This window comes from Molothrus aeneus, chromosome 2 (genome assembly GCF_037042795.1).
Source record: "Molothrus aeneus isolate 106 chromosome 2, BPBGC_Maene_1.0, whole genome shotgun sequence".
Taxonomy (NCBI): Eukaryota; Metazoa; Chordata; class Aves; order Passeriformes; family Icteridae; genus Molothrus; species Molothrus aeneus.
In genome coordinates, this window is record NC_089647.1 from 106,883,041 (window position 1) to 106,899,170 (window position 16,130).

Here is a 16,130-nt window from a genome sequence, read left to right on the forward strand (position 1 = left end):
ATTATTTATTATAAATATGCTATAATAAATAAATAATGCTATTTATTTATTATAAATAATAAAAATAGCAACATTTTTAAGACACAATTGAAATAGTGAATTGTTTCTATGATCAATTTAATATTTGAAAAATTTTTAGAATATCTTGGCTGCAAGCCCTACCACAAATGTATCTCCAAGGTGTCTTTTAAAGATACTCAAGTGATTGTATTTAGAAAATACAATTAAGTTATACTTCTCTTCTTTTCCTAAGAAACATGGCCATGAGAAAATAATGGGAAATAAATTATGACTTCCCCCTCAAATCTGCTTTGGAAAAATACAGAATAATCTTATTATTTATTCATAACCATTATTTGTCTACAAATTATGATCCTGTAGATCATGAACACATTTACTATCTGGGTTTGCTTTTTAAAATTTTCTATTTCAATTTTCTGGGACCAGCATTGCCATACAGTCATTACCTGAAGCTGCTCTTCCAATGCAGCAGTAGCTCTGTCACCACTGTTTTCATCTACCACCACTACCATATGAGTTAGGGAATTCACTTTTACTTGTTCCTGCTCCAGATCTTCTTGAAATGCCTATAATGAAAGGATATGTGTTAGAAAACGTATTCCAAAGTAAAAAAAAAAAAAAAAATCACAACAAAAAAACCCCTAAACAAACAAACAAAAAACCTACCAAAAAAGTGTACCATTGACTGGTTAACTTGCATAAATGACTATGAGAACTCCAGAGCTTAAAGTTACTCAAAAGTTCTAACTTATATACAATATTCCAGACTGAAAATTTTGCTTGAGAAATAATTTGTTGAGTTTATGTAGCTGATTTACAGATAGTCACTTAATATGTATACATACTAATAACCAGCAGATTTTAAATAACCACTGAATTAAATTTTTGTATTTTATAATAATGCATGAAAATATATTTTTTCAATATTGTAATAATATAAAAATCACATAAATTTCATTAAACAAGCACATGCTAACTTCAGTTTGGCACCCTAAAACATTACTCATGTAGGAGAAAACTGCTCAGGAGGTGACCCACCCTTAGGAAACTCATGCAGCACCCTACTTACACTCACTGCAGAAATCAGGAAACTAAACAAGAAATACAGGATTTCATGATTTCTGATCACCTGATGAAAAAATTGCTTACCCCCTTTTTTTTTAATTTATTTTTCCCCTCACTTGCCATAAAAGATGGAGCCCCTCCTTTCCTATACTTAACAAAATCAAAACCAGCCCAGCTCTGGCACCAGGGAACTGAGCTGCCAGGCCTATTTTCTCCTTCCTTTGCTCAGGCGCAGCAAGAGGACACACAATAAAAATGGAAGGAACTGAAGTTGGTAATGAAAATTAAAACCACAGAGAAGACCTCATATCACTCCCTTCAAAAAAGAAAACCCCAAGGTATCCAGGACTCCATCTTGCCTGTCTTTTTTGCTGTCTCTAACTTCCTTCAAACCTCAAACCAACAAAAGAATTGGGGAAACCAAAGTTCTGGATTATGCTCTCAGTACTTCAGCTGAGTGTGTTCTAGGGACTAATGCATATATAGTGGGATGGTTACAGCCTGAAAAATAACATGGCCTTGTCACAAGAGAAACCTTGACTTTGTTACCTACTATGCTGAATTTCACAATGTTGTGGTTTTCTACTGCTCTTTCAAGTGGAATAACTCACTCATGTATGAAGTCCTTGCAGAACATAAGTTCATGCATTCTAAAACTCTTTTTCATAAGACATCGTACATTTATTTAAAAATTTAAAAAAAATTAAAACCCAAAACATAATGTGGTTATAAGCAATAGGAACTCACAGACTACTTTGTTTTTACGGTATAAATATCTTACCACCCATTTCAGAATTAATTTCTTTCATGGGCATATTGAGACAATATAAGAATCCTCCTTTTTCTGACTTTCATGCCTGTGAGTACCATTTGCTACAGAGAGCTAGACTATAAAACAATTCTCAAGGACTGTGAAGTATAATAAATTGTTAGAGTCATCCCTGGAATTTAGACTTCTCAACATTTTATGATGCAGCTCTCGAGAGGGAAGAGGAGGCAGAGCAGTCAGGGATTAGTATGATACAGCTCACTTCCCCCACATTTAACCCCCTCTTTAAGCCATACAAAACAAATTCATTGCTCCCTAAGTCTACAGCCATGGACAAGGTGACTTTAATTTCCTTATTAGCTGGAATCTGACAGATGGTATCCCAGAACAAAACCAGAGTTAGCAGGAGTGGATGGCACTTTGGAGGTGGGAGTTTCACACACATTGTGAAAGACTTGAGAAGTCAAGGAACAGATGAACCAGAAAGTTGACTCATTATCTAATCCTCAGGCAGATTCAATTTACTCTGAAGTAAAAGGCTGTTCCTTATAACCCAAGTGTCTATTTTTACCATGAAATTCATTGGTGAGAATTGTTTGTTTACAGGATCTTGTTGGAACAGGAATTTATGATGGACAGTTTCAAGGCAGAGGCATACTCTGTTCAAATAATTTAAATGGTAATTTCTAACAAGTTGCCCTGAGCTTATTAGAGAAATACCAAATTTTCAGGGACTTCAAATGTAAGACAGACATAGATGTTGATGAATAAAAATAGCAACAAGAGAAACTCATAAAACTCCACAATTCCTTTAACTCCTACTGATCACATAACAATTTACACAACTCAAATGTAATCTAGCTCAAAAAGAATAAAAATGCTCACCAAAGTCATCCAAGTACCCAAAGACAAATCCATTCTTATATTTGGACACTGAAGAAGTGTCTCCTTTTACTTTTGAAATTAATTAGAAGTACTAAAAATCCTGGCACTAAAAAAGGCTTAGATGTTTTTAGAAACTTAATAAAAATATAAAAAATCTACCAACTATACAGTATATTAATAATAAATAATACTTATATATATACTTATATATACAATAATAATAAATAATAACTGGAATAATAAAACCAGTGCAATTAAAAGCACAATTCTAAAATTGATTCTAACATTTCCAATACCATATTCTGCTTGGACAGCTCAATAGTCCTTAGATTTTTGCTGAAAAGTAGCTTGCTTCCTTTACTAAATTATAAGGAATGGAGAAAAGGAGAAATATACTTAAAATGCTACTGCAAAAAAAAAAAATTACTGAAATGTTTAACTGATCTTCCAAAATATATTGACTATGCCAGATTTCTTACCAGAACTCTGTACATTCCTAATGACATAAAATTTTCTTCTTCACCACTTCAGTCCATGCAGAAAATTTTCAGTATTATCAAGATACCAACCTCATATATTTTGGACCTAAGCAGCATGCAGGGAAGAATGTTATGTTCTTTCTATGGTCTGATTGTTGGCTGCCATACCCAATACATATTAGTGGGGCTTTTTTTTGGTTTCCTTTTGATTTTTTTAATATGTCCCAGCAGAGAAACTGAAGTGTCAGTCACAAGAACTAGAGACCAATATTTTGCAACATCATTTTAAAATACATGGAATAAAGAAATCTGATGTATGGAAATCATAACTCAAAGGGGGATACATAACATGAAATAAATGAGTGAAAAGTACCTACTAATGAACAAGCAAAGAGAGGAAGGCAAAACTGTAAGGGTAAAGAGGAGACAGAGGCATGATGACAACAACCCAAACCTAATATGTTGGCTGGTCTGTTCCATTTGAAATGATGATTGCTTTTTATATCTTCAAACTTTTGGTTCCTCTTATGAATTTACAAAACCTTGTTTTCTGATAAAACCAGACTCATGTGAGACTAAGAGAAAATATGAATGGTTTGGGTTTTTTTTTATTTGCTTGTTTAATGATGAAGCAATAAATGTCCTATTAAAAGTCCATTGTTTTAACCCTTGCTATAGGAGGTAGCTTTACTGTATGCAAAATACAATAAAATTATATGACAGTTTCTCTCAATAACTGAAAGAATGGAAAACCTTGTTCTTTGACTTCTGAATAACACAAGGGATAGGTGAATACAAATGTAATTAAAATTAAATCCAAGCTATTTTATTTCCAGCGTTTTAGCTAAATTCCCTTTTTCACAGGAAAGAGATTTGAAAAGTAATACACATAAATAAATAACATTCACTAACTCAACACACCACAGTGAAGAACAAACATGTGGAAAAGAGGCTTCTGCATGTCTTCACTTAGAATATTCAAATACCAGCTAATTACCTATTTTTCTCAGTATCAGAAGGAAGAAGCATAAAGAGACTGCATAAATAAAGGTATTGCATTTTATATTAGTATTCAAGCATAAAATGCATAGAATAGGAGTAAAGATTTTCAAGTCTTAGTACTGATGTATTCAAAATCTTTCATGTTCCTTTCTCCAATTACCATTTCATAATTACATTCTGTCTCTCTTAAAAAGAAAATGTAATGTCGGAAAATGTCCTTAGCTAGCAAACCCACATACTGAAATGCATTATCTCCTCACAGGGCAAGCACAGACAGCACCAACAGCAGCAGGAGCTGCAGAATTTGTATTCTTCTTCAGTAGCACTCCTTAATCAGAATGCAAAGAAATCATCTTTAACACACAAGTTCATCATGATGTCTTTTGCAGCTTTTGACCTATTTTTAAAAGAACTGTAAAAGCTGATTTCAGTTTGAATTGTTTTTCAGGATGATCTGCCCTCTAAAACCTGGATTAGCACTGACACAGGCCAAGAAGCATCAGGTGTTAAAATCTCTCAAGATACCATGGCAAGGAACAGCTTTGAGCCATTGATGTAGAGAAATTCAAAGGTCATCATATTAAATCTCCACCACCTCACAAATCACCTCTGTTTTCTACATTTTTCTGTTTCCTTATCATCATGTTGTGCTGTAGACACATATATAAATTTATTTTAAAATCTAAATTAATATGAAGCAAGGCATTCTAATCCAATAAATTTATTCAAACTACTACACAAACTATCCTCTCTGTCTCTTTTTAGTTCTTAATTCTTCCAATTAAAAATTACCCTTATGTAATGTGGGGATTAATTGGCCAAATTCCATCTTATTAAATTCCATCTATTCCTGAGTTTGGTTGGGGGCTTTTTTTTTTAATTGTTTTGTACATTACCAAAAATTATTTTCTACTGCTAGAAAGTAGTGCATTTTACAGTGTTTAATATATATTCAGTGCAAATATATATTCAGGAACTCTGGAGTCCTAACAATATTATGTGGTCTGACAAGAGCATCATTGATGCTACAACATGTAAGAGAAAAAAACAAGATGCAAAAAGAAGAATACACAAGCATTAAAAAAACTGATCTATTTTCATTCTAATGTAATGAAAAGATGTTACAGTTGCCTTGCATATTCTAGTATATTGCTTATACATAAAAAGAAAGCAATATTTTCTTTATATCAGAATAAAACTCACAGTTGTGATAAAGTAAGTCTACAAAAGCTTGTTAAATGCTTAGAACAATAAATATTAAACCAAGATTTCATATTACTTTGCTATGCTCTAATGGCAGGAGTAGAGATTTTAAAATGTCAAACACCCAATTTGGTTTTTATGCCTTTGGAAGCCCATCACAGCATACCTTATGCTCTTCTATTTGGCGCTTTAGGTCCTCTAGATCTGGACCTAAGGGTTCCAAATCTGTTTTCTTTGTCCTTTCCTCTGTTTTTGTCAGCCAATCAGCTAGCTGGGCTAGCTGCTGATTCTGCAGATCCATTAGGATTTTATGCAAACTGTAAAACAAAGAAAAAATAATTAGAATTTATAAGTGAAGAAAACCAGAAGCAGAAACATCTGACCCATGTGCTAACAGATTTTCACAAGGTTACATGTGAAGGCAGAAGAGAAATATATGCTTTTGAATACATGCTTTGGAAGGGGAACAGGCTCCCCGGGGCAGTGGTTACAGCCCCAGCCTGACAGAGCTCCAGAAGTGTTGGGGGAATTCTCTCAGGCACTGGGGGTGACTGTTGGGGTGTCTGCGCAGGGCCAGGAGTTGGACCCAATGACCCCGATGGGCCCTTTCGAACCCATCACATTCTATGGTTCTGTGGAGAAGGGAACTGAAACTTTTTTGAAATAGTTTTGATTTAGACAAATTGTTCTGAAGCTTTTTCTTTAGGAACTGACTACATCATATAATATTCTATCTGTTAAAGCTTTGTATTACAGTTGCATTTCTATTAGAATTGGAGTTCAAAATTTCTACACTGTTTTTTTGAAGCTTGTTTTATTCACTACAAGTACTTTGAAAACTGCTCAAACAGCTGATCTTACCAGTCTTTCTCTAATTTAGGATATTAAATAGAAAAAATATTATATTTTCAGTTATTCAATGGAAAATACTCTGAAATTTAACCAGAAAATACTTATGTTTTGCCTAATCAAATTGTATAGATAGGTCCAAAATGATCTGGCCAAAAACTCATGACAGATTTCCACTTAGACTTGCCTCTTTAGAAATTCTCAAAACTCTCCTAAACAAAATCTTCACCATCAGCACTTCAGGATTTCAGGTTTGGTTTTTATATTTTTTTTTTCTATTTTCCTTTTTTTTTTTAACCTGGAAATAATATTTAAAAGATTGATCAAAACCACCAGAGGACTCATATAGTATTGTTTCCATCCTAATCTCTCTATTAATTACAGATAGAGTACAGAAGGATGATACACCCTGTTTCAATAAAGCCAATGGTTTACAAGGGATTAGGGATCTCAGATCTGAGTCCTTCACTTTCAACTGTGTATTTTATTGTCTTGATGTTCTAAAGTAAGCTATTATAAAGTACACTGCTTCATCCTGGAGATATTCCTCTTAGCATTAAATTAAATAAACTACAGAAAACCTATTACAGTAAACTGAATTTAAGAAAATGAAAATATGATGAAACAAATATTATACATAATATTGACATTATTCTGAAATAAAGAGAATTAACTTAAAAATTAAATAATTACAAAACATAATCACAGTTCATTCCTAAAGTAAAAGAATGCTTCTTCTTTCTTACCATTCACTGGGTATTTCCATGCTTTCAAAATACTTTTATAAACATCTGATATGAGGGTTTAATATCTATTTATATACATCAGGAGATTATCAAAACCTTTGTTTATAGTATGGCTGAAATAAGTTTCAAATTTAAAAAAAAAAATTGAATTGAATGTGTTTTAAAAGTTGTTGAACTCCCCATAAAGTCGTAAATTGCATTGTTTTTCTCTACAGTGACATATTTATCACTGAGATGCTTTACTATAGAGATTACTGTTTGGGAAAGGCCAAGAGGAAGAAATAAAAAAACCCCAAAAAAACCAGTTTTCCTTCAGCATGCTACTGCGCTGCTTATTCAAAGAGTCAAATACTTTCAATACATAGTGAATACATGAGAAATCCAATCTGGGCTGCTTTTATACAAAGGCATTTTTATGTTCCAAACTTCCTTTTGAAATTCTGACCTCCTAAATCACTTTTTATAGGACCCTTTCATTTTTTATAGCATATTTATCAGTATATCTTCCTCCTGTCCTTGTTTATTACTTGCTTTTGTTTTCCTTGTGCTGTAAAGTGTGGTACCTTTTTTCACAATTCCTATTACCATTACAGAGGTCAGACAGTCTTGCTGTTCTCATCTTCACAAAAACCATCCCTGTTTGGCTAAATGTGCCACTGTTGCCTTAGGGACAAGATTACAGCAATCTGCTCAGAAGATTGTGCTTTAAACTGAAGTAGAAGATGGACCCTGAGAGTTTAAATTATGTATAATAACCCAAAAATATATTATATTGTGATAAGAAAACTTTTTATACTCATCCAGCCAGTTTCTTGAAACACAGTGGTTTGACCAAAAGGCCAGAATTAACTACATCTAAGGATATCACTTCTAAGAAATTTTCTCTTGCCCTATCCCAAATCTCACTGAATTTATCACAGATTTCTTTTTTTGTATAGAAAATTAAATAGTAGTGCAACACTCTCTGTGAAGCTCTTATTATTCTTCTTCTACTTAAGTCTTCTACTGAACTCATATTACCCAAATATGATCTGCTTTAGAAGACACTAGGCCACTCAATTCCCCAAGCAATAAACTACAGCTGCAGCTGGGAGATGGACAACAACTGGTGTTAAAGGACATTTCAAGTAGAAAAAGTACCACTCAGAGACATAGCAACTTGCATGTCTTGATTTAAATGAAAATAAGTATGGCAAATAAAATCTCCCTACAGTAAAGAATCACAGATTTTTTTTTTTGTCTCCAAAAATATACTAGAACTGGAATAAGTTAGGTTGAAACATCTGAAACCCAGAAACAATTTTATAGTCAAAGGAAGACAGAATAAAGGAAACATTCTCAGTACTCAGTAGCAAGCTGTAAAGAAAACAAATGTTTGGAATTGCTAAGAATATATTGGAAGAAAGAGAGTTATGGCATGCAATTGTTAAAAATCACAGTTCACTTTTTAATACAATAGGCAAACCGCTCAACTCCAAAAGGCAAGGTAGAACTGGAAAAAGCATAAAGAGGAGCAAGATGAATAACTGAATATGTTCAATATATATTTATGAAGAAAGTAAGAAAATATATACTTTATCTCTGAATCACATAAACCAAATTACTCCCCTGTGGCACAATCACAAGCTTTTACATTTATGGAATTTCTTGTCCCAGATGACACTATGTAAATCAAAATTATAATATCAGATACAGTAATAATAAAAATTTCCAAATATTATTGTGAATATTTAATAGATTATTTCTCTACTTCTACTTGCAATTCAACTTTAGACTATAGGCCTTGCACTTTTTAAAATAGTGTAATTTTCACTCCAATAAAAGTGAAGTAGGTGATGCAAATTTTGGTTAAAGTGTTATCTGTGTCCAAGTTGTTGGGAGCTGCTGCTTTATGTGGCTTCCAGGCGCCAAACAACATGCAAGGCTCAAAATCACTGCATGTCAAATTTCAGGTTAAAACAGATACAAGACGGAGTTTTGTTTACAGTGAAGGAAAATCCCAACTGTTATTCAGGACTGTTTCAGTCAAAATGAATGAATTAATTATTATATGGTGTAATAACACCTGATATATTACTTACTTGCTTTGTTTTTCCATACTTGCTACCCTGAGACTTTCCCAACGAGAATTAAGTAGATTCATTTGTTCTTGGATTTCATTCTCTTCTTCATCAGAAAGTTTTCCAGTTGATAGAAGTTGACTTCCAACTTGCAAAACATTACCAACACGTCCTTGGTGAGCTGTTAACTCCATCATAAATCCCTGACAATTAAGAAAAATAAAAAAATTTTAAAAAAATCCAGTTTTCATTTGCATTCTTTGAAATGAAAGAGCACAATTGCACCGTTTTGCCAACATGATTTTCAACCTTGGTTTTAATCTTTTCAACCCCTCACCAAAACTGTAACATAAACTGGAAATAAACACTTTCATTTTCTTCAAAGGAGAGAAAGTTGCTTAGTCTGAAGAAGAGGAGCCTGCAGGGTGACCTTACTGATCTCTGCAACTACCTGGAAGAAGGTTGCAAAGAGGTGGGTATAGTAACAAATGATGGGATGAGAGAAAATGGCCTCAAATTGTAACAGAGGATGTTTAGATTGGATTTTAGGGAAAAAAACCATCTCCACTGAATGTTCGCAAACATTGGAATGGGCTTCCAGGGAAGAGGTTGAGTCACCATCCTTGGATGCATAGATGCAGCATTTAGGAGCATTTAGTGGTGGAATTGGCAGTGTTAGGTTAATGGTTGGACTTTAGAATCTTAAGGGTCTTTTCCAACCTAAACAATTCTATGACTCTAGGGCAGAGTCTCCAGTTTACATTCTCCGAATCAAAATTAATAAAAACAAAACAAATCCCCTCCAAAAAAAAAATCAAAGTCAATAGAATAAATACATTTCAAAATATTAATATAAACATATACCTCATGGGTGTGAAACTGTTCTTTAACAACTTCTACGTCATTGGATATATCTCCTTGTGCTTGTAATGCATCTTCAGCAGAGAGAAGCCACGTGAGCACTTCTTCTAAAGCAGTTTGGTAGTTTTCAAGATCTCCAGCCCCCATCCGCACGGTGCTAAATTTCTTTTCTTCAACACTTGCTAAAAACTGATCAAAACCAAAAGTATAAGGGCGATGAAAATGGCACTTGCTTAGACAGTTCTACAAAGGAATAAATGGAACAACAATGTGTTCTTAAAAAAAAAAAAATCAGATGGCTAATACATGGACATACTCTGCAATCCAAAATCATTTAACTGACAAGGATCAGTTAAGATTTAGGGAAATAATAAAAAAAAATCTTATGTTTAATTAGATATTTTACACTGTTATTCAAAATCCCTAGTAGAATCGTGAATAATGAAAATAATATTTACCACATATTTAGAGAGGTTTTTACCACAGAAGCTCATAAAATGATCTATGCAAAAAAGTAGTAAGTTACTTTCTGACTTTGCAGAGAATCTATGAAAAACATGACATTTAAAAACCTGAACCAACAAACCTTTACACTACATGCAATGCTAGGCTTGAGCAATCCACAGACACATATTTTGTGAAAACCATTCTAGGAAGCTGGAAAAGCTCAAAAACTCATGCAAAATCATAACTTTTTAAAATCAAGCAGAAGTGTATTACTGTTGATTTCTCTTTTCTGCAAAGGCCAATCTTATAATTATTTTTTAGAAGCCAAGTCTCTTATGAGAACAGAAATTTCTGGTCTACTGCATAAAGTCAAGAGAAATCAACAAGTACTCATTGATTAGTATAACAGTAGAAAACAAGGACAGAAGAAAAGAAAAAAATGCATTTGCTACAGAAGATACCACCCCATATGTTTTTCAAAAAGTTCTGAACAAGTTTAGCTAGATTGTCAGGAATTTAATTTAAAAACAATCTATACATATATATAAGCTTATGCTTCCATAAAAAAAAAATATACCAAGGCACTTAATGTTTTTATACTTGGCAAGAATTGTTCCTACAGACAAATTTGTGCCAATAAAATGCTCAAAGCAGCTAATAAAGCCTTTCATTGCAGTTTAGAACTGAAAGTTAAAGTTTATCATTAGAACCACAAGCAGGAACACAGAAGGCTCTGAGTTGGAAGGGACCCAGAGGATCATTGAGCCCAATTCTTACGTGAATGGCCCATATGGGATTAGATCCAAACCAAGTGAGCTGACTTTCAGGGAGTGCAATGCTTGGAAGGTAATAATTAAAAATGAAATTTCCAGTCTTTACAACAACAGCTTCATTCAGAAATTCATAGATCGAATAATCACATGAAATTTATGCAGATCTCTAAATATGTGTTAGGCTAGGTAATAGTCATGACTATCGCCACTTGTGTGAGAAACACAACAGTCAGTAAATGAATCCTCATCAGGAAAAGCAGGCTTGGAAATCTGATGAACTTTATAGTGTAGGTTGTGCTTGTTTGTTTTTTTTTTTTTTTTTGGTTAAAAGGAAATAGTATATTACAGAAATATAAATAAAGAAGCACGGAAAATGATTGGCATTTATCCCTTCAGCACAAATTAATTTTTGACCTGTGTAATTCTAGATTTCAAATATTATACAATACAATAAGAAATTGCACCCAACTACATCACATTTCTGCAGCAAGATATATTTTCTCCCCTGTGGAAAGGGATAACTTGATCAGTGCTTTTCATAGGTAATAGTTTTTTTTCTTTCCATAGCAATACTTCATGGTATATATTCATATCTATTACAGTGTAAAAAAAAATGCTTTATGAGTTGACTGAGGTTAGGGATCTCATGTTTGTAGAGATCTGTGATAATCTATGTTGTCTGAATTTTTTTGAAAAGTCTTCTTTCTCTAGATTAGACACCAAATTGTTTCATGTATGACAACTGTTTAACTAAGGACCCCCAACAGCACATTGTCTGAGGAACAGCTACCAAGTATTTTTCCTAATGATCAGCACTTTCTCTGCTTTCTCTCATGCTAACATAAATATTATACAGAAGAGCACTCAAAAATCTTGGAATCATGACCTATGAAAAAAAATGGTGCCTAGGCTAATTTCAGATCTGTTGTAACATCTCTCAAAGAAGTATAAAAACCAGAAAGATTCTAACAAAAATAGAAAAAAAAAGAGTTTCTAGACAGGTATTTCAAATTGTGTTCTCAATCAAAAAAAAAAAAAAAAGAGAAAAAAAGAGGAAAGAAAGGCTATTTTCTAACAGAAGAGAAACAGAAAAAGACTAGGAGAAAAATACGTAAGTGTAGAATTCTAAAATTGTACACTAAAATATCTTCAAGTATAAAAAACACTCCTTGGAGGCAACTGTGGCTTTCTGAGGCAACTTGTCAAAAAATACATATAAACATTGCTATATCTCTTATCTACTACTTCTGTCAGTGTTGTTTTCTCTCCAAAAGATAACTGGCCATCCTTGCTTATCTTGCATATTGAATGAAAAACAGGTATCAAATCAGTGGAATTAGCTGCAAACGAAATATGAAACACTCAGAAGGGGGCAATGTTTATGGCACACTCTTTGTATTAAAAAGCAAAACCAAGGTAGTGTTTCAAAAATTACTATACCAATTATTCATCCCTTAATAAACCCCAAATTTTAGTGTGCAGATCCTACAGCACTAAAAATATTCCCAAAATGAAATAATCCACATAAGACAAACAAGAATGGAAACCTCTGATACTTATAAATCATATTGGTAGGCAACCAAACAGCACAGCCTATAAGTGTTCTTGTTTATGAATTTATATGAAATCTCTTCGAAATTCCTAAGAAAGTAAGAAATAATATAATTTTAAGATGTTTCATATACTACATGGATAGGACAGTCATTAATATGGATATCTAAGTTGTGATGGCTGTTTCTAAGCATATTTTTTAAGAGAATAAAAAACAATGAGGACAGGCTGAAGTCAAATTGTTATAGCCATATAATGCTAGGAAGGCTATTCTTAGGGAAAAAAGCTGCCTAAATATGAATACAGTTTCATTCTTAAATCAAAACCTATTCTTAATAAAGTATATAATGAGTATGCAACACAAACTTGATTGTCTGCAGTTAGAGCAAAACAGAGCAATTTACTGAATAAAAACTTCAACAAAATCTCATTATGGTGGTGCATCCCTCCCTCTTCCTTGGACTGCTCACTCATCTCAGAAATGCATGTGAGCCTTGGCCTTGAGCTCATCACAAATATTGTCTGCTCCCATGAACTTAAGTTGGTTAACAACCTAACTGTTTCTTAATGAACAGTCTTGGAAACTCATTTTTCTTGCCTAAACCAATGAAATAACCTGAGCAGAAAAACAGTTTTGTTATCCAGCCTTTAAAGAAATTTACTGACCCAAATTGTGGCCAAGATGGAAAGTTCCTACGACTAAAGGCAGTCGTCTTGTGACCCTGGAAGCAGCAGTCCTGAATTGAGACCCGTTGAGCTCTCCAGGACCGTGGACAGCAGCCTCCCTCGGCAGGTGAGCCCTCCCGGAGCCAGCGAACTCCCAAGTTTGCTGTACTTGGGAGAGTGCTGACCAGCACCAGTGAAAAGGACATGAGGAAATTAAATGTATAATGAACACTGCAGCACATGTAGCTGGGAATCAGTCAGGCAGTCCTCTCCCAGACTGTTTTGAAAAATGATCAGACACTTTTGCACGCAGCAATCCTGGTTATTCTTATGTATGATGTAAAAATAAAAAATTGCTCTGGACTCATATGTTGTCCTCTAGACACTTTTTTTTTCCTTTACTTTCTTTTGCACACAGATGAATTATACCTAGATAAAACAATGGGAGTTTAATCTCTGTACATCTCACCATCCTCTGCCTTCGTGTGGGGGCTGAAAGATTCCAGGGACTCTGAAGATTTAATTTAAAGTATAGTAAGAGAGAGTAAAAATCCTCTGACCTTCAGAAGCTTGTAAAAAATTAGCTATTCCTGGCAAATGTATTAATTATTTCACAGAATTTAAACCATGAGCTTGTAGCTCCTCCAAGGTGAGAAAATGAGGGGACAAAGTGTTCCTCACCTGCATTATGTTCCTAAAGGGAGGAGAAGGATTAGTTGTGTGTTAGCAAATTCTCAAAGAATGTTTCTATTAATACATAAAGACTGATTCTGAGTTCTAGAAATCAGTTGGGCAGCTTTAGAAAGTAGTTTTACAGGAAATCTTTAGGGTTCATTCCAGCACTCTTATTCATATTATGTATTTCCTTCCTTCAGAAACTGCCTGTCCCATCATCAAAGATAAAGAACGTGGCTCTGGACATTTAAAGCTTTTAAACTCAAAGACATAAAATTTTAAAGTAACATTTTTTATTAAAGGCCAATTTCAGTTCAGAGTATCTTTCTCATTTTGAACACCCCCTTTGCAGGATTAGAGCCTCAATTAGAGCAGGATTATTCCCTCTCAAACTACGCCTCCTATCATCCAAGAATGAAACCACTGCTCATTCTTTTGGTTTCTCCAACTTTCTCTTTACAAAATATATTTTATGTGTCTTTGTATTTCAAAATTACAACTGTTAAAATGTTAAATGATAAAATGGTCTCTTCAACAATCAAGATTGTGTTTTCTCAACAGATGAGTCATTTCTAGTAATAAAATAAAACTTATAAACTGGTTCAGACCACTTGTTATAACATTAACAATTTCATTGTTCTAAATGAGGCTAGCATTTCCATTTTATTAAGTATTTAAAAAATATAAAAATATCATTGTAAACGAATATAGAGTAAGAAAGTGGGGGGGGGGTTTGTTTGGTTTTATTTTGGGGGGGGGGGGGTTGTTCTGTTTTAATTTTTTGGCTTTTTTTTTTCTATTTGTCAAAAAAAACACACAGGTTTGGCCTTATGATAAATCTGAAAAATAGCAGGTTTTGCTTGCTCAATTGAGACAAGTTACATTTTTATTACTTGATTTTCTCTGTGATTCTATTTCTACTGCATATGTTTCCACCTGGATGAATTGACCTGTCCTTGCAACTGCAGTTTTGAGATGCAGCAGATTATTAGGTCATTAAAAATCAATGGAGCTTAGGCAATGTATATGCTGAGGAGAAAAGGCAGAGCCAGGCAGTATTGATGAAAGTACATTCATTACAAAGGAAGGAAAAGGTTGGAACTATTGACAGGAAAGCGATAAAAGAAAATTAATTTCTTCAACTACTCTACACGGGTACAGCTGGTACAAATAAAGACTGAAAGAGACAAAGAATTTATTGGCATTAAAGCAAAATGTTGCACCTTGGGGACTCAAGTGTAGAAGTTAGCTTAAGACAACTTAAAGACAGTGAAAAAAACTGCAATCAACTGGCTTGGGGAAGAGATTAAGACTGGGAACTGTGAGGACAGGTAAGATGGTGCTCTTAAGACTTAAGAGACAGGAATCAAGGCTGCCAGCTGCCCATAATGATCAAACATTCTAAAAAGTAAAAAACTTTTTTTTTTCATTTTGCACACATGGTCAAGTAAGCCAGTGCTTTGCAGAAAGATTTTCCCCTTAGTTTTCTTTAACACACCTGTACTTGGAAAAATATCAAATCATGTTTTGCTTAGTAGCTACTTGACTCAAAGTGTATCAAAACATACTGCTTTCATAAAGTCTCCGGGGAAAATTTTCAGTCTCTGTTTATTTATGGGTTTTAATTTTGTTGACTTTTGCTGCTCATAAAATGTATTGCTGTTTGTAGCATTGCTGATGACAAGGCACCAGTATTTGCCTCTCTAAGGAAGGCACTTCCTATTCAAGCAATTATAAACCATGGCTCTGACCATTCAGTCACTGACTGTGACTGAATGGAATTACTTTCACCATAAATACACAACAAAACTATGATTTCTTCCTGTTGAAAGGGCTCAGCTACCCACCATTCTTCAAACCTTCCCTTTCCTGATGAAAGACCTGGGCACATTTTAAAGGGAAGTATATTTCAGGTACTGTCATGTCACGCAGTAGACTGTGAGATCATTTGGCTTCTACATAATACATAAATAAGACTCCACTCTACATAATGAAAGGTGAAATTTTCACCCCAGGATAAGTTTTCAGTATTAACTAATGACTCTTCTCAGAACTCTCCAAGACTGAATGGTAACTGG

General features: G+C 33.8%; 1 protein-coding gene across 1 annotated transcript in view; it reads right to left on the reverse strand.

Moving 5' to 3' along the window:
- The window catches only part of DMD (dystrophin), a 1,043,102-nt gene that overhangs the window by 695,060 nt on the left and 331,912 nt on the right, over positions 1 to 16,130 (reverse strand). Inside the window, exons 9-12 of the mRNA XM_066545460.1 lie at positions 9,944 to 10,129; positions 9,101 to 9,282; positions 5,591 to 5,741; positions 468 to 587 (exon numbers count right to left, since the gene is read on the reverse strand). Of these exons, the coding sequence (XP_066401557.1) occupies positions 468 to 587; positions 5,591 to 5,741; positions 9,101 to 9,282; positions 9,944 to 10,129 (639 nt within the window). The remainder of the gene's footprint in view (positions 1 to 467; positions 588 to 5,590; positions 5,742 to 9,100; positions 9,283 to 9,943; positions 10,130 to 16,130) is intronic.